At 43.8% G+C, this 18,263-nt stretch overlaps 1 protein-coding gene across 1 annotated transcript in view; it reads right to left on the minus strand.

Annotated features, from left to right (window-relative positions):
- GEN1 (GEN1 structure-specific endonuclease) overlaps positions 1-18,263 on the minus strand; it is a 367,902-nt gene that overhangs the window by 335,220 nt on the left and 14,419 nt on the right. The window contains exons 2-3 of the mRNA XM_078647757.1: positions 16,551-16,751; positions 1,451-1,637 (exon numbers count right to left, since the gene is read on the minus strand). Coding sequence (XP_078503883.1) covers positions 1,451-1,637; positions 16,551-16,711 — 348 coding nt within the window. The 5' untranslated portion in view covers positions 16,712-16,751. The remainder of the gene's footprint in view (positions 1-1,450; positions 1,638-16,550; positions 16,752-18,263) is intronic.

Below are 18,263 nucleotides of genomic sequence, written 5' to 3' on the forward strand. Positions count from 1 at the left end.
TCTAGGCGCTGGAGGGCCGTCGGGAAGATTAAGCGAGCTATTGCCCAGAGTCACATGGTGCTGGGCTGACCTGCCGCCGGAGCCGGGGATCGAACCGTGGTCCCCAGATTCCAGCGTCAGTCGCCCTGGCCGCGGCGCCACACCTCTTCCACAATTGGGTCATCCCTTGACCCTGGGATGTTCACAATTGTTTGCTTTGCTTCTGTTGCCAGGAGCTGAAGATTAAATAGCATGGAATATATTATGATGCTCCTTGGATATCGTGCATTAAAGTTACAGCACATGCTTTACACCCATTATATATAGCAATGTGCGCCAAGAAATTCAGGAGTGAGCACAGGTAGAGAGGCCAATAATGTGATTTTGACACCTTAATGTCATTCCTAAGTACACTAAAACAATGGAAAAGTCGCACATTAGCATCTTGAAGCTTGACAGCTATGCACAGAAAATTATTTCAATTCTATAGATCGTATCTCAACAACATGGCATTTAGGGGACCTCACTTTGCCATGGATGACATTTACACAACAAAATACATGAAAAATACACCACCACACTTTTGTGAGCTTCCCCCAATTTTATGGGTATAATTTGCAATAGCAATGTTATCCAGGCATGTGGGCACTCCAAGATAGTTAATGACAGCGGTGGAGTAGGGCTCTTGACTTCACCTCAAGCCCTGTTCCTCAGCCTGCTCAAAAACTGGGATCGCCCCCCAGAATATTCCTTAAAAAGGAGACGGCACACATGTAATTTTATTAAAGGCTTGGTGTCCTGGTTAGGAAGACAGATCATCTGCACAAACAAAAAGCAAATCCATATAGTTTCATTTTGCATAGTTAAAGGAATAAACCGGTGGGTGTCGCCCCATCCTACTCATTGGCTGGTCAAAAGATCACTGGGAAACAACTTTTTCACTTACTAAAGTACTTCAAGAAATATTAGAACACTTGTTAAAGTCACTTTCTTCTCTGACAGTGCATCCTTTTCATTCAACACATTATCCATTTATATATAATTTGCAGTTTTGATATTTATGCTTATTAAACACGTTAATACTACTACAACACATTATGAATTTGCTAGTGGTGATGTTAGTTACTTGCAATTTAAGCAGCACACTAGACAATCTGCAATCTTTCTAGCTCTGATACAGGCATGAACTAACACACACCACTTGCTATAACATTTACAAAATCAGATGCAGTATATAAAACAAAACCATGCACATCATTAAAGACAGTCATATTTTTAGGAAAAAAAGATGTCTGGAACTGGAGTGGACAGAATGAAAGAAATACAGAAGCAAAGAGAGGAGAGCTGATTAATTAAGCAAACAACGGAAAAAATTGTAGACTGCAGCAAGATGGAAAAATTAAGTTGGTTACACAAGGTGCTCCTCCAGACAATGTTGATCTGAAAAGTAGAAACTTCTCACGTGACTAACCTCTTTTAGAATTGACATGAAATAAGATCTTCCTGGTCTTGAAGGCTCACTGGTCTCGGTTGAACCGAACCTCATCTCATTCCTCATCTTCATCGTTTCAGCTTTGAGCTTCGGAGCTTCCCCTTCCATGACGAATACTAGTTTCACACCCATTAAAGTTAAAGTGGAGATTCTAAAAAACAGATTCCTGTGGAACAAAACAAGAATTTCACATGGACTTCCTACTTGAATATATTGAAAATATCTAAGGAGTTTGCAACTATTATAAATGAGTGATGTGCTGGAAAGGAAATCTAGACTCTGGGATAGCTTACCAATAAGTGCACAGGTCTGACTGTCTCATAACTAAACAATACCTAGCAAAACAAATGCACAAGGCTCCTGACCATTACAAAAACTGAAGCATGTCAGCTATTTCGTGAGAAAAGATATAAAGCTTATTATTAAAGGATACATTTACCCTTTTGTTTCCACCTATATTTTATTACCATATTTATCACAGTACCAGAAATCCAAAGAATGTTCAAGTTCAAACCCAGAATTCTACAATTAGTCACACAATGTGGTCGACTTCTCTTTAAATGTCAAATCTACCCAGAATGCAATAGTCGTCCAATAATGGTCTTAAGTACTTGGCACCAACTTGATACTTTCTTCTTATGGTTCCCCCTAAAACCTACAAGATAGGAGACACTAGGAATGTCTGAAAAGCCACAGAAGTGATGCTACATTATGAAGAGATGTGTAAATTATTGAAGAATGGTGAGGAAAAAGAGGAGCAACTCAGGTGTGTGGGGGCTGTGGTGACGTCAAAGTGAAAGAGGGTGGAGCCTCAATAAATCATCCAATACATTTGTTGTTCCAGTGTCTCTTTATTGGCGTCTAGGGTCAGTCAAGTCAGTCAAATTAACTTTATTCGATTTGTTAAAATCATACAAAGTACATAAAAACAGTATTATTTACAATTTAAAAAGGAATTAAACAATATCATTTATGAGCAAGTTAATTAGACGAAAATCAGTACGTTAAAATATTTAAAAAACACATTATGTACATCAGATTTCCAAATTCATGCCCCTTCTGGCTCTGGTTGCTGCCACAAGAAAATTGGCCATGGCGAAAGTGATACAGATGTTACCCAGTGATTTTAAATATAACATGGCTGGTCTCACCTGGGAGAAGCCCGCTTCTCTTAAGACTGGTAGCAGGTATTTTTTCCTTTGGTCGGAGAAGAAATCGCAAAACATAACAAAATGTAAACTGTCCTGAACAGAAAAATTGTCACAAGTGCAGGGGGGAGCTAACTCAGGTTTCATCCAGGTATTAAAATGGCCCAAATAAAAATGAATAGTATTAAATCTGAATTTTGTTAACAAAAATCTATGGAACGGATTAGTGACAAAACATAAATAGGGTTCAATTGCAGGTGACTGGAGTGACAAATAATGCATTCGAACAGATGGTTTTGACAATTCGACTTCTTCTCGCAACATGTATGCCCTAGACATAAACTGTTTTTTTATAAGACTCACATCCTGCTTTGTGATACACGAAGGGGAGGTGAATAAATCTGGACGACCTAGTTCATTAAAAGATTTGTGCAAATACGCCATCCATGGTATCTTGTGACTATACTCTAAACTCATCACATCCCTCATGATCGTGTGATTTAACAGTAGTTCAGGATTTAACCAGGTCTTAAGCCAGTATATTAATGGGGCCAGTCTCAGTTTGTCCTGGATGTAATCCAAACCAAGTTCTGTATGGATGGAGAAAACCGGGGAGGATTGGGGGAGGGACAGGACTGAACGTAAAAAACTATTTTCGGCTACCTGGATTTCTTCTAGTCGTGCGTAACCCCATAAGGAGGCACCATACAAGGCCACAGGAAGGGATTTGCTGTTATAAACCTGGATGATGGCCTTCATGGGTCTATGTCCCAGCCTTTTAGCAAAACTTAAGATGGCCCTAGATGTTCTTGTAACCGCTAGGCTTTTTGCACGTATCTGTGGGCCCCAGGTACCCCTGCAATCAAAAAGCACTCCCAGGTATGGAAACACGGGAACTCCCGACACAATCTCCCCTTTGCAAAAGAAGATTTTAGTACCTCTCTTGCCACTTTTCCCTTGTGTCCCTACAACCATGGTGTGCGATTTGGAGGCATTAACCTTCAGGTCCAACCGGTCCATAAAAGTCCCAAAAGCATCCAACAATTTTTGGAGACATACCCCTGTGCGTGCAATGAGTACAGCATCGTCCGCGTATAGGAGAGCAGGGATCTTAGCTTCTCCTACACGCGGTACGTCACATGCTGCCTCGAGTAAATGCTTGCCTAGGTCATTTATATAGATAGTAAACAACAGGGGGGCCAATATGCATCCCTGCCTAACGCCCCGTAGAGATCTAAAACTTGACGTGCATATTCCCTCTTTGGATACTCTTACAGCAGCGAATAAATCCTGATGCATAGAAGCTATAAAAGCCACCAAGTCGGCGTCAATTCCCATATTAGTTAGGATTTCCCAAAGTTTCGATCTGTTGACCAAGTCGAAGGCCGAGGAGAGGTCCATAAATGCTAAATACAAGGTCCCCTCCTTGGCCACCGTATACTTAGAAATCAGAAGGTGCAGGTTTGAGCACTGTTCTAGCGTGCCCCTTTTTTCCCTAAAGCCATACTGTATATCAGCCAGGCCACCGCAATCCTCCAGGCTATCTCTTAATCTCACTAAAAGGACTCTGCCCAGGATCTTAATAGCAGAGTCCAGGAGAGAAATGGGCCGGTAGCACCCTGGGTCATCCCTTCTGCCCTTTTTAAATATTGGCACGATGGTGGACGTAGCCCATGTATTTGGGGGGGGCGAGGTGTTTGCGGCTGTGAACACATTAGCCAGGATACCAGCCCAGAATTTGGGGGAGTGTAAATAAAAGTCAGCTGGCACCCCGTCTGGGCCGGGGGCTTTATTCTTTGTTGTGGCACAGATTGCTTTTTCCACTTCCCCACTGTTAAATTGTATAGGTGTGGCCACAAAACCTGCACAGTTTTGTGGCAGCGAACAGGCACCAGACTCACCATAAACAGAGCTGAAGTGGGCCAGCCACTTCTCATCGGGTATTACACAATCGGTATCTAGATTTGGAGAATCTGAAAAATAAGGGTGATTTACTACAGCCCAGAATTGCCTGCTGTCTCTCAAGATGTTAATGTCGTTTAGTTGGTCCCATGCCTCCTGCTTAATGCTATCCCTTCTGGACTTTGTGGCGGCCCTATACTCTTTTCTCAATACTGAAACCAAAACCCTGTCCCTAGGTTGTGCTTTAAGGGCCATTTTTAAGGCTCTAAGGGCCCTGGTGCAAGCAGAATCAAACCATTTATGCGGCTTTTGTTCACCCCTACCCCTTGATACCGTAAGATTCTCAGCCACTACATGACATATTGATTGAAAGGCGGACATGGTGTCATTACCTGGCACGGTCGGGTCTTGGCAGATTTTGATATGCTCTTCAATCTGTTGACCGATATTAGTGTAAAACTCATCTGCCACCACATTCCCCCATTTCAAACGCCTGCCTTGGTCTGTTGTGCGAAGGGTGAAGCCCTGTTTAGAATGCCCTGGCATGGGTCCCAAAGCACCCCCCCAGCGGATGGACAGGGAAACAGGATTATGGTCGCTAAAAGGCGAAAACACAGTACAATAGGTAATAATACATTTAAAAATGGCAGAGGTCACAAAAATATAGTCAATGACAGAACCCATGGGGGAGCCCTTGAACGTTGATGCTCTAGGAACCACCTCTCCTGCTGTGAATTCAAGGAGGTTAAATTTGGCCAGAAAATCCTCCAGATCCTCTCCACGCCTGGTATGTTCGAAGTGTGGACCCTCCTGTTCCCAAGCCTCCGTAACTCCTAGGGCGGAGCAACCCAGATTACAGGGGTGAATATTAAAATCACCCATTAACACCAGTTCATGGCTGGAGGGGGAATTTTGGATAAAAGCGGTTAAAAATGCATCCAGTTGGGTGATGTTATTGCCCCCAAATTCCTTATTGACAGAGTTGTAGAAATTGATGAACAGAATGCTTTTTAATGGGCAGATTTGCCTTTCCACAATTAGACAATTTGGGGAATCATAATCAATTTTTTTCAGCGTGCCAGAGAGGTCTAAAGAAAAAAAGGTCGAGAGACCTCCCCTCGTTCTACCTGCAGCACTGGGGCGGGCCGCGACTGAAAAGCCTGCAAAGCCGTCCAACCATTGATTGGAAGACAGGTCCCAAGTTTCTTGTAGGGCGATGACGTCGTGACTTGCGACGAAGGTGACCCACTCGTTGTCGCTCCTTTTTGTACTAATTCCGGCGATTTTCCAGCTAATAATTTTGCAGCCTGTTTCTTCCTTCGAGATAGGTGTCATAGGAGAACAGGGGTGTGTAGTGGGCTTATGTGACGCCCTGCCCCCATTGGCCTGGTTAGTGGTAATTGCATTTGATGGACCCGGAGGATCATTGAGCGGATACCCCTGGGTACAGCCTGTTGTTAAATTACTGATTGCGTCAGGAGTTCTTTTGTCAGCGCAGGGCAAGGGGATGGGGTTACCGATAGGTGGTTGTCAGTCGCAGTCATCTAAATTAGAGAATGCAGAAAAGCGATTTTCCAGCCCCAAGCCCCAATCCACAGACGCAACATCCTTCCTCCCTCTTTTAGTCACAATGTTCCATTTGGTTCTCAGGATGTTTGAATTAGGACCACTACCCTTTCTGGGATAGAAGAAATCCAGAGTCAATGGAACTATAGAGGTTGATCTCCTTTGTGGTGGTAGGATGTTAGGTAGGATGTTAGGCAGAACCCCAGGGTCAGAGAAGTGTAGAACGACGCACTCCCCCTGAAACTTTTTCACCCTGTCCCCAATCCACTGGACCCTTCTGGCTTTGACGAGCTCTTGGGAGAGTTGCTGTTTTCCCCATGGAGTGATTACCATGTTGTTGGTTAGCCATGATAAAGATGTGTTAATTAGAGAAGATGTTGTTTCCCGCTCTCCCTGAGCCAAAGGAGGAACATTGGCAAGGACAAGTACCAGTGGGGAAGCTTCAACCACAAGCTCGAAAGTCCCTTTTTCTGTAGATGGGTCATCAGCAACAGCAGCAGAGATCGGTGCAAACAGGGGGGCGCCAGGAGGAGTGCTATTAGTAATGTAATTTGTTGGTGGTGGGTTTGAAGCGGGGGTAGGAATAAGTCTGCTGATAGCTGTGGATACCGATTTATTTAAAGATTCCTCTATCTTAGCAGAGACGTTATCAGGGAGTTTTCCTATCTCAGCCATAGTTTGTTGTAATAGACCTTCCAGTCGGTTGACCTCCGATGTTAACTTGTCTATTTTGCTGACCAGAGACTTAACCACACCTTTGATTTTAGAGTCCATCATGGCCAGTAATTTGTTAAATTGGGCGTTTGTAAAATAAGCTTCACTGGTCAAGTCTAGCTCGTCTTCCTCAGAATGCTTCCTCGGGAGGTTAGCCACTTTATTTTTAGCTGATCTTAGACATTCCCGTTTTCCCGGAACAGGTACTAGTGGGGAAATATGACGCTCAAGACTAGTAGTTGACTCTAGCGCTGCCTCCTGCGCGCTACGCTCTTCAAGACCAGCGACAGTGCCACTAGGGTGGATAATACTGGTGTCCGGAAATGGATTAGGTGTATCATTGTTTGTACTAAAAGTGCTCAAAAGACCAAAGGGATCCTCTGACTCAATGTCTATAAAAGGGGATTGAGTGGATGAGTCTATGCCCAGCGAAGCTCTCCTGTCGCAGTTGATTTTTTCAACGACTTGTACCAGGTAGTTCTCTATAGAGTTGCTGGGTGTGGGTAACTTTTTAGAAGGCATTATGCTGTTGACACACGACCAAAGTTAAGCAAACACTTACGTGAAAGCGCACAGAGACCTCGATCACGGGGCAGGAAACCAAGGGACCAGGCCCAGGCCAACCGTGGCCAACCTCGGACGGCCTCAGACGGCCCGCCCTTTGCCCGGGCTTAGCCCGGCGCCTGCCCGCGCGCGTCCCGCGACGCGGGAAGGGATGCCCCTTTTTGTGCGCCTCCTGGCGCGCTCAGCCTCGACGCGACTTCCGTCCAGGTCGCGGAGGCTTCTGGGGCTTGTGGTCTCAACTCCCCCGCACGGCGGCAGCACTGGTGGTCAGAGGCTGCAGCGGGGGGAGGAGACCGGCGATGTCAGGGCAGCGCACTGGGCGCTACAAGCAGGCTCCGCGGTGGTGAGGGAAAGCCCAGCAATCAGCAACAGCGGACAACTTGGGAGCTCCAAACAGCAGCAGGTAACCGGCAAAGACGCGTCTAGGGTCGTTTCTGTTGGGTGCTTATATCTACTTTAGCAGGTGCTCAAGTATTCTCGTGCATTGACTTATTTATTTATTTATTTGTGTATTTTATAAAGCGCGCAGCTACCCAACGGGGTGTCCCGGCGCTGAAGCTCAAACAGTGATGCGATGGAAGAGGCAACTTATCAGAAGAGGAGGGTTTTCAGGGATCTGCGAAAAACAGGCTCTGATTGGATCAGGCGAAGAGAGATCAGGAGCTTATTCCAGCGGCTTGAAGCGCGCACTTGGAATGTTTTGCCTCCCATGCGTGCTTTTTTGAATCTCGGTACGACTAGCAGCAGTTTAGAATCGGAGCGGAGGGCTCGGGTGTTGCGATAAGGACGAAGACATGATGTAAGATAGGCTGATCCATTTCCTTTTGTGCTCCGGAAAGCCAGGGTCATGGCTTTAAACTCAATTCTCTTGTGGACGGGCAGCCAATGTAATTTCCGCAAGTGTGCGGAGATGTGCTCTCTTAGTGAGATGCCACTGACTAGCCGGGCTGCAGCATTTTGGACTATCTGAAGCCTGTGGCACAATCCCGCTGTGAGGCCGAGGTACAGTCCATTAGCGTAGTCCAAATGAGATGTAATGAGGGCTTGGACTATTGTTTTCCTAGTGTTGCTGGGCAAATAATTGATGAATTTTTTTTATCATCCTCATTTTGCCAAAACAGGCCGTCGAGACAGTTTGGATTTGATTGTGAAAAGATAAACACTTGTCCCATGTAACGCCTAGGTTTCTGACTGAGTCTTTGGGGAGGGGGGCGGGGCTCAGGTCAATTGGCCACCAAAGATTCGAGTCCAGAGGGGAGGGTTGATTAAAAAATAGGACCTCGGTCTTTCCCGCGTTGAGTCTAAGATAATTAAGATCCATCCACTTCGTAATATCCCTGAGACAATTTTTTAAAGGGTCAAAAGTGGTCGGGGAGGGGTCATCATAAGAAAAAAGAAGCTGAATATCATCAGCATAGGAAGTCATCTTAATTCCCGTCAGAGATATTAATTCGGCCAGGGGGGTGAAGTAGACATTGAAAAGAAGCGGGCTCAGCGAGGAGCCCTGCGGGACACCCCACTTAAGTGGCCTGCTGAGGGAAGTGAAGGGAGGAGTATGAACTTGTTGTTTGCAGTTGGACAAGAAAGAAGCAATCCAATTGAGGGCCGTGCCTTGAATGCCTATGGATCTGAGACGATTCAGAAGGATCAGGTGAGAGACGGTGTCGAATGCTGCCGAGAGGTCCAGCAGAACCAACACCGCCCTCGATCCCCGGTCCAGTGACCACCGTACCGAGTCGGCCATTTCGATCAAGGACGACTCCGTGCTGTAGCCAGGACGGAATCCATGTTGAGAGTTATGTAACAGGCCATTAGATTCAATAAAATTTGCCAGCTGTTTATGAGCAAGCCTTTCGAGAATCTTGGCCGGGGCAGGGAGAAGGGAAATAGGCCTGTAATTGGCCGGATTCTCTGTCCGCGTTGGCTTTTTTCAAAATAGGAACCAGAAGGGCATGTTTCCATACGTCTGGGTAAATGCCAGAACTCAAGGAGGCATTCCAAATGGGATTAAGATGTGGATTAAGGAGAGCAGCTAAGATTTTATATTGTTTAGCCGGCCATGGGTCTGAGGGAGATTCAGATTTACATGTCAGTAATTCCTGGAGGGAGAGGTCTTCCGGAATTTCCAAGAAGTCTGCAAAGACAGATGTCATGGCAGGGTTGGCAGGCTGGACTTCCTGGATAACCGGACAGTCAGCGGTGGGGAAGGAGGCGTAAATGAGAGCGATTTTCTCTTCGAAGAACTCGGAGAGAAGGGTACAGAGGGATTGAGATACTGGCGGTAGGCGATAAGAGAGCCTGCGGGTCCGTAAAGGATTTGACCGTGTTAAATATTTCTCTAGAAGAATTGTGAGCTTTATTAATTCTTTCAGATAGGTAGCTTCTTTTGTGGGTTATGATCAATTTTCGATACTCTTTAACGGCCAACTGGTATTTCAGTTTACTTTCTATCGAGAAAGTCAATCTCCAGCAGCGTTCAAGGGATTTGCAGGCGGACTTTTTTTTGTCTTAGGTCATCTGAGTACCAGGGGGTCGCAGGGGTGGATCTGTAGGTCTTAATGGGCCGGAGGGGAGCCACTAGATCAATGGCTGTAGTCACCCAATTATTAAAGTGAGAGATGCGCAAGTCTAGATCGGAGGCACATGGAGGGTTGGGAGTAGCGAGATAGTCAAGCAAGAGTTCTGGGGAGATCTTACTCCAGTTTCTGCCAAATTCCTTAGCCTGAACAATAGGTCTATCATGATGCCACAATTGGATAACAAATGGAACAAGATAATGATCAGACCATATAACTGGTCTAGGTTCCTTGACCGAGATATCCGGGAGATTCGAACAGATAAGGTCCAGCATATGGCCGGCTTTGTGGGTGGGAAGAGTAACAAGTTGGTTTAAACCACAGCTTCCCAGAGTAGACACAAAATTAGTACTAAGAGGACAAGTAGCGTCATCCACATGGAGATTCAAGTCTCCTAGTAGAGTAAAATTGGCATACCGCATACTCGCTTGGAGGATAAAATCCGAGAGGGTCAGTAAATGCGAAGGGCTAGATTTGGGAGGACGATATACCAAAAGGCCAGAACAAGAAATCGATGCGGAAAATTTAATGCAGAAAGGGAGAGCCTCAATAGAGTCAATTGGTTCATAATGGAATGTAGAGATAGTCCATTTTGATTTATATATAATGGCGATACCACCTCCGATTTTACCATTCTGACGGTTTGCACATAATATGCTATAGCCCGCAGAAATGGCCAAGGTCAGAGCCGGATTGGTTTCCTCGCCTAGCCAGCTTTCAGTTAAAAATAATAAGTCCCAGTCATTGTCACTAAGAGACTGGGAGAAGTCGAAGGAGTGTTTAACCAGTGACCGACAATTTATTAAGCCGGCGGAGAGGATAAGTGACACTTCGGGTTCAAGGAGAACTTGTGCCTGCCTAGCGCGGGGGTTGTCCCTCGAAAAGCCACAGGCTTTACATGAGTGATACTTAATTAAGAATTCAGCTGAGAGTAGCTGGGAGTGAGAGTAGCTGGGAGTGAGAGCACCCAGTTGGTCTGAGGGACGTCAGTTCCCGCCTGCTGTAAGTAATCTTGCCCGATATGTTAGAACGGGCAGCATCTCTGGCCCTGGCCGCGGAAAGGTCACCGACGGGCGCAGACGGGCTTGCCTTTGGCGCGCCTTCGGCATGGCCGAGCTATGATGGCCATATCAAGCAGGTGAGGGTGGGAGGGGCCAGGCTACTGCACCGCAACCCGAATGCTACCCCCAAGATGGCGGCTAAGATGGAGTGTAACCCCGCGGCAGCACCTAATCGGCTGCGGGGGGGGTGGGCAGATGCAGTGAGGAAGCAAGCAGACTCTGCAATAGTGGCTGGCGAAATCACAGAGGTAAAATACAAGAGTTAAAAACACAATTCTAAAATGCGTCCTCTAACCTTTTCGGCTTTCTGCCTCAGGAAGTGAAAAGCGATCTAAGCGAAGCGCGCTGTCTCAGGCGCGTTTTTATGAGCAGGTGAGGGTGGGAGGGGCCAGGCTACTGTACCACAACCCGAATGCTACCCCCAAGATGGCGGCTAAGATGGAGTGTAACCCCGCGGCAGCACCTAATCGGCTGCGGGGGGGGGGCCAGATGCAGTCGGGAAGCAAGCAGACTCTGCAATATTGGCTGGCGAAATCACAAAGGTAAAATACAAGAGTTAAAAACACAATTCTAAAATGCGTCCTGTAACCTTCCCGGCTTTCCGCATCAGGAAGTGACTTAGCCAGCGCGTACCACCAAGTTGTATTAGCGGAAGAGTCTAAGAATTTAAGTCTAAGAATTTAACAGCCTTTATTACCCCTGAAGGTCTCTATAGGTTCTGCTGCATGCCTTTTGGACTTGCCAGCGCAGCCTCTCTCTAGTCCAGAGATTAATGAGAGACACATTGGAAGGGTTGTCAGGTGCCATTTCCTTCCAAGATGACATTTTAGTATATGGCCAAGACGACGATAAGCATGATCATAACTTGAGGAAGGTCATAGCTGCCCTATCCGAGAAGGGTCTCACTCTCCGTCTGGACAAATGCAAAATCGAAGCATTAGATGTGGATTATCTTGGACATACCATCAGCGGAAGAGGAATCAAACACAAAAGTAAACATATTGAAAGTATTGTTAATGCACCTGTCCCTGTTTCAAAAGAACAACTCGTAGCCTTCCTTGGCCTAACTGAATTCTATGCAAAATTCATACCTAATTATTCTTCAAAGATTGATCCTTTTAGATGCCTTCTAAAAAAGAATGCTAAGTTTTATTGGTCTGATAATATGTCTCATGCTTTTGAGAACTTGAGCATTTCATTGTTAACGCCCCATATCTCAAACCATTTGTATCTGGAAAAAATTGTATCGTCATGGTTGATGCCAGCAATACTGGACTAGGGGGTGTTTTATTACAGAGAGATAATGATAAGGAATGGGTTGTCGCTTATGCATCTAGAGTGCTAAAAGATTCTGAAAAAAACTACTCTGTTATAGAGAGAGAACTCCTAGCATGTGTGTGGGGGGCTGAACACTTTAGAACTTTCTTATGGGGGCCAAAATTTACTATAAAAACTGATCATAAACCCCTCGTTTTTCTCATGGCTCCAGGAGGAGGACGTTCTATGTCAGCTCGTTTAGCTAGATTAGCTTCAAGGTCGCAATCATTCCAGTACAAGATTGAGTATGTGCAGGGAAAAGCCAACATGCATGCTGATTGCATGTCCAGATTACCTAGTGCAAAAGAAATAGATACCTATGAGGATGAGTGTAAAGTTGCCTTTACTACTTCTGACATTAATTTATTGTACAATGAACAATATAATTTGAGTGAAGACGTCTGGATTTCAGAGATGGGAAAGGATGCAGAATTTAGAAAAATTAAAAGTTACATTATGCAAGGATGGCCAGATCAAAGGAGGGTGTCGGGAGATATGATGAGTTATTTTAAGATTCAGGATGAGTTGGCTATTGAAAATGGTCTTATTATGAGAGGAGACAAAGTCATACCCCCCTTTGCTTTAAGGAACAAGATTGTGGAAATTGCTCATGACGGGCATTTGGGCATATATAGATTAGGATGGAGGACGGACCAGCGTCTGTCCGCCACCCCCGAGGTGGAGGGACCGTCCGCAGGGGCTGCGGCGTTCTCTCCCGTGGAATTAGAATGTGACCGCCACCCTGGCGGTCACATCCCCTATATTTAACATTGCGACGGATGCTGCTTCAAGCAGCACCCGCCGCAAGGTTAAATGTGCATGTTTTCCTTTGCATGCACAAAGCGGCAGGCACCGCGTGTTGCCTGCCGCTTCGCGCATGCAAAGGCAGGGGGGTACCATAGGTACCCCCCCATGTACACCCCCCAACACCCCTGGGGGCCAGCACCGGGCCCCCATACTCAGACTCCATATGCTTTTCTACTGCGGAAAACCCGCCGTGGAAAAGCATGTCTCCGCCGGCATCCTAATATGGATGGCGGTGTCTGATAGACACCGCCACCATATTAGAGCTTTTCCGCCGCAGTCGGAAGGCGACCGCGGAGGAAAAGCGGCGGACGGAAAAATGATTCACCGTGATCGGGCCCTTGGTTTGGATATCATTGGTCCTTTTCACGTTCTACCTAAACATGAGAGTTTTGGCATTATTTTGATAGACTACTACTCGAAGTGGCCTGAGGTTAAGATGGTCAAGGAGGTCACATCACGTAGCATTATAGAATTTCTTAATGACGTCTTTTGCAGAGAAGGCATTCCCCAAGAAACGATTACAGATAATGGACCTCAATTTGTAAGTAAGGAAATAGACTTGTTTTTTAAGAAGTATGGTATTAACCATAGGAAAATAGCTGTTTTCCATCTTGAGGCAAATGGTCAAGTGGAGCGCTTTAATCGTGTAAAGGAAGCTATTCAGTTATCAGTTAAGGGGGGATTAAATTGGCGCAATGCACTACAATTTATGCTGTTAGCTTATAGGACCGCACCTAATTCTGTTACCTTAGTTAGTCCCTTTGAACTCTTAAGAGGACGTAAACCAAGCACTATATTAACTCCTTGGTGGTTAAAAAAAACATGGGTGAAGATCAAAATTTTTCGCATATTGATTATGAGTTAATTCGTAACTGAGTTGAAACTTACAAAATGAGAATGAAAGAAGTCATGGAAACAAAAATAGGCAGCGTGAGTAAACAGAGAGTTGCCATTGGTGATTTGATTTGCATAAAAAAGAAAGAAGAGGTTGGTAAAGGCTCTTCTGTTTGGTCAGCTCCTAAAATAGTTATAGAAACTTTCAGAAATGCTGTCAGAGTTGAAGGCGGAAGTGTTTGGAATCTCAACAGGATATCTTTATTTAAGGGTGCACTAATTACACATGAAGATTCCAACAGTAATGTGTTTCTTGATGTAGAGTTCAGTGATGATCTGAGGAACCACAAAACTGCTTTCACTAACCACGAGTTGGTACCTAACAGGATCACACGTGATCATCACCTTCCTGCCAAATTTAAAGATTTCATTATGAAGTAATATGTCTACGTTGTATTTACATATTTATTACCTTGTTTATTCACTTATTTATTTTGTTTTGTTTTATCATTTTTTTTAAGGGGGGGTGTGTTGGATGCTTAGAGCGTGGCTGTCACGAGTGTGATCCCTATCGCAGCTCGTGACTGTCTCGCTCTCCGAGCCGTGTGTGGCATCTTTCAAATGCATTGGAGTTTTGGGGAGCGATTATGGTATTGCCGTTAAGGTTTTCTGATACCGGCTTCTGTCCTGATAACATGCAATATCTCCAAGCTGACTGCCTCTATCGGTGTGTTTCCTGCGGATAAACTTTGCCTACAGTTTCCAGCAGTGATATTTTCAGTGTGCTTCTCGTATAGCCAAATATGTCACTTCATCACCAGCATTTTCCAGAAGGTTGTTTTCACTTATCTTGGGAAATGGAACTCCTGTCTTAGTGAGGGTATTTTACAACTCCTGTGCGTCATGTTTCCAATATGTATATTTTAGAATTCTCCTATTTATAGCATTGTGGCAGATATAAGATCTTTGTCTGTACCATATCCTTGTGATTCACCCTTTCGGGGGTTCTAACTCCCTTAACTCTCTTTTCTTCTGTGACCTGGGATGCGTGGATCTGAACTACTCCTTATCTTCTCTTTGCTCTTTTGACAGGTACCTGTAGTATTTGATCCCTCTATTCCACACTGCGTAACATCACAACTGTGGAGTCTGACACCCCCCTCAAGAACAGTTTTTGTGACTTCAAACAGCAGCATCTTTGTATCCCTTCTTCAACGGACTCCTGAAGCATTTTGAAGAGGCTCTACTAAGCAATTCTTCAACCGCCCACTTGGATCTCATTCCTCTGTATTTACTGGAATACTCAGTATCTTGAGGTTGTTGCCCTTTGGATGTTCTCCAAATGACCCATTCTTTGTTTGATCCGGGACTGGTATCACAATGCCTTCACTATCTCTGTCTGCATGCTTGTAATTTCGTTCTGTAGCTGTTCTGTTTCTTAGTGCGAGGGCAATACACTTGACTCTAATGCATCACACTTTTCTCCAGATCCATCACAATTCCTTGTAATGTTCACAATCCCACGCAAGACTCTGGGATTTTAATGAGTGTCCTGTGGTGTGTACACAGTTGTAGACCAAATGTTTCTTTGCCAGTCAGATAGTGATTAACCTGTCCTTAACTTTGAGAAACGTTTAGAATATACTGCTGATTAAGGAGACAGCATAGGGGCCTAAGGAGTGCAATCTGACCATAGATCTGAAAAATAAGATTAGAATGTGTAATAGACTAATCAGAATATATACTCCTTTTTCAAAAATAGCCCGCCATATAAACTAAGCATCCATTTGCATAGTGATAACATGAAACGTTAGTTAGCTGCGCACCTTTCTGTCCATTTAGGAGAAATGACAAGGATTTGATGATGCAGCGTTCCTTCTGTTTTAAGCAAATGTAAGGTGGATTTGTAGTGTGTTGTTTGTCACCTGTGAGGGTATCAAGCAAACTATATAGCTTAAGTTTAATAGCAACACTGCAATTTTTGTATTCTGGGTTATGTGTTAAGATTTTTTTTTACTGCATTTAAAGTGCTACATTACACTGGTTCTGGTTAAATATCAATTTCAGCATCACTAGACAAAGAAATCAATCTTAAAAAGGCAAGTGTATACTCTTGTGCATATGCATCCCTATTATTGGCTTGTTTGCTATCACCTGTGAGGCACTGTGTTCTGAGTGATGCAAAACAAGCTGAAGACCAACAAAACAGTAGAGATACTTGGGGACCTAGAGAAGATACACATTTGTGCACATCAAGTAGGGAATCACACATTTGATTTAAATTCAATACTTATAATTGCATTGTATTTTACATAGAGTTTTAGGCGATTAAGTGATCTGCTCAGAATTAAAGGTTTTTCACTATAGGCCCGAAGCAGGGATTAGAACCTAGGTCTGTCTGCTCCAAAGTCTGTAGGTTTAGGCCCTAGAATACATCTCCTCCCACAAACACATAGCCATCAATGTCACAAGCAGAAAAGACAACTTTTCTTTTTGGAAAAAGCCCAAGGAATGTGGTTTGGGTATTGCTTTAACACGCAATGGTACTGATTTGACACATGCAAAGTAGTAAAGTAACAACCCAATTTACCTGAGGTAGGGTTTAGTGACGACTCCAATCATCCTTTTAACAGTTTGCGCCTCACATACCCATATACTCAAATCCACAGCAAGCGTTTTTCCGCTAAGACTGCTCAGAGGGACGTGCTCCTTTACAGGCTGCAGGATGTGCCACAAAAACGAGACACCCATTTTGCTAGTTCTTGGTCAAAATTCCTAAAGCAACACCATCCTGAAATAGATCAAAGTGAATAATGACAGCTTTATTAAACAAAATGTAAAAAATAATAATAAACGAAACAGATTTTGACATGCCATTTTGACAATCAGTTTAGAATCGTTAAATCTCAGCTGCGTGGTTTTTAGTATAGGGATTTTGGCGCCACTAGGTGGATTTACACAAATTATAACTATAGAAGATTTTTGTCAACGGTGCTCAAAGGTGTGGAGAACCACTAAACTCTACAAAATAAAGCATAAGCTCTATATAAACCTACTTAACTCCCAAGCACACGTTATGTGTAGAAAAGGTTTGCCCGTTAGTTCAAAGACACAATAATTTCAATACAAAACATAGGCAATTTCTTTTGATCCTTTCTTTTCAGGCTTTTATTCTTTAATTACAGCCACAGCCAACACGTGTTTCGTCGCAATTGGGGCGTGATCCTGCGACTTCATCAAGGCTGTATAAACATAAACATACAGAATTCGTCTGTATTCATTCTTTCAAAATCTTAATATATACATTGTATATTGACTTCTTTTCTAAATGCTTAATGAATTAATTATTAAGCACAAGGTGTCATCATCATAATCTACAGTTCTCAATTATCTGTGTACAAGAGCCTCTAAATGAAGGCATGCCGTAACCAAATAGTGATGCAGAGAATAGAGTGAGGTGCACCAATTGTTCACAAACTCTAAGTGCCACCTTATTGCCTGAGTGTAGGAACAGAAACGACGTGCTATATCGGGAAATTGTTATTTTAAGAACTATAAGTAAATTGCAACGAAGTGAGGTGCATAATCCAAATTTCGAAAATGTTATATATTTTTTTTTATAAAAGCCAGGTGGGTAACACCAATCACAGCAAACGCTAGTGCCATAACCACAGCGTATAATCCAAATAATATACCTAAATCCTTCAAAGTGTAGAAATCTGAAAGTAAATAAAACATGTATATGTATAAGTACACTCCAAGCCACTTAATACGATGACCGGTTTCTCTAGCCAAAATTATTTGTCCTTCTTCAAATAAAATAAATTAACACCTACTTTGAATGTGGTGATAATTCCAACCCACATTGGGGTTCCAAGTCAATGCGCGTTATTCCAGATATAACTTCAATATTCAACTATCCTTTGCCATTCACATCGTTTTCTGAAAACCATATGGAATCAAATTAGCTACACTTTTTATGATTAACTTGCACTCACTTGCACCGTATACAAACACTTCTCAATTCTATGACCCATTTACCCGTAATTCGCCTTTCCATGTCCGATTCAGTTCTAAATGCCCACATTCAGTATAATAGATCGACCATATTCCACCCTTACAGACTTCTTAATTGCCATCTATATCCATTGCTACTCACAACGTACATGTGCTGTTCGTTCAATCAGAACAGTTAAAATACTTTCTCATGATTTAATGTTATCTAAAGCCATCTAAAATCAATCACGATGTTTACACAACGTTAGGCTGTCTTGATAGCCCATTTACACGCTTTAAAGTTTGG

The sequence above is a fragment of the Lissotriton helveticus genome, chromosome 6, assembly GCF_964261635.1.
Source record: "Lissotriton helveticus chromosome 6, aLisHel1.1, whole genome shotgun sequence".
Lineage (NCBI taxonomy): Eukaryota > Metazoa > Chordata > Amphibia > Caudata > Salamandridae > Lissotriton > Lissotriton helveticus.